At 47.9% G+C, this 662-nt stretch overlaps 1 protein-coding gene across 3 annotated transcripts in view; it reads right to left on the bottom strand.

Annotated features, from left to right (window-relative positions):
* ubn2a (ubinuclein 2a) overlaps positions 1–662 on the bottom strand; it is a 22,976-nt gene that overhangs the window by 8,722 nt on the left and 13,592 nt on the right. For all 3 annotated transcript variants that reach the window (XM_016473415.1, XM_016473416.1, XM_016473417.1), the window contains one exon: positions 444–651. In XM_016473415.1, coding sequence (XP_016328901.1) covers positions 444–651 — 208 coding nt within the window. The remainder of the gene's footprint in view (positions 1–443; positions 652–662) is intronic.

Raw genomic sequence — 662 nt, 5'->3', positions numbered from 1 at the left:
GTGTTTGGATAGTTGATTAGATTAAATTACTTTATGGGAATTATCCACAAATACAGTGAAATGTTGCTGACAGGTCATTTATAATACTGACACAAGGTACCCAGAGAGAATACAAGTGGTATTTTTCCCAAATCTTTAAAGGTGCAGTAGGAGATCTCGGAAAATGCTAACTTTAGCCTGATAGCACTGAAAGCGAATGTCCCACCCTCCCTGCAATCGCCGTCCAAAGCCACGCCCCCTGAACGCATACGCACACCAGAGACAACACTAAAACAGGATGAAAAGTGGAGAAAGAGGAAGAAAATTGAAAAAAAAAAAACAGATTAGGGAGACACGGAAAAAGACTCGGACAAGCCACGTTACATAAACACAGCCAAACACGATACACGTGAGCATACAAGCAAAACCCCAGCACAGCAAACAAGTCATGTACACACACTCACTCTGTGCCAGGGTGTATCCTGAGTTGGTAGTGGGGGAAGCTCCCATGTTGCTGCAGCCAGGAACCCCAGGGCCTGGAGGGTTGAAGTTGAGGAGCGAGGGGAACTGGAAGGGTAGAGAAACAGGCACTAGACCCCCGAGCATCCCGAAACCCAGGGGGAGGGAGGGGGGCACTGAGCCCAAGAGGTTACTTCCTGAAGCTGAAGACACCTGTGGGAAAG

This window comes from Sinocyclocheilus anshuiensis, unplaced genomic scaffold (assembly GCF_001515605.1).
Source record: "Sinocyclocheilus anshuiensis isolate Anshui unplaced genomic scaffold, SAMN03320099.WGS_v1.1 scaffold648, whole genome shotgun sequence".
Taxonomy (NCBI): Eukaryota; Metazoa; Chordata; class Actinopteri; order Cypriniformes; family Cyprinidae; genus Sinocyclocheilus; species Sinocyclocheilus anshuiensis.
The sequence above is the reverse complement of the archived record's forward strand: the minus strand, read 5'-3'. Positions and strand labels throughout refer to the sequence as shown.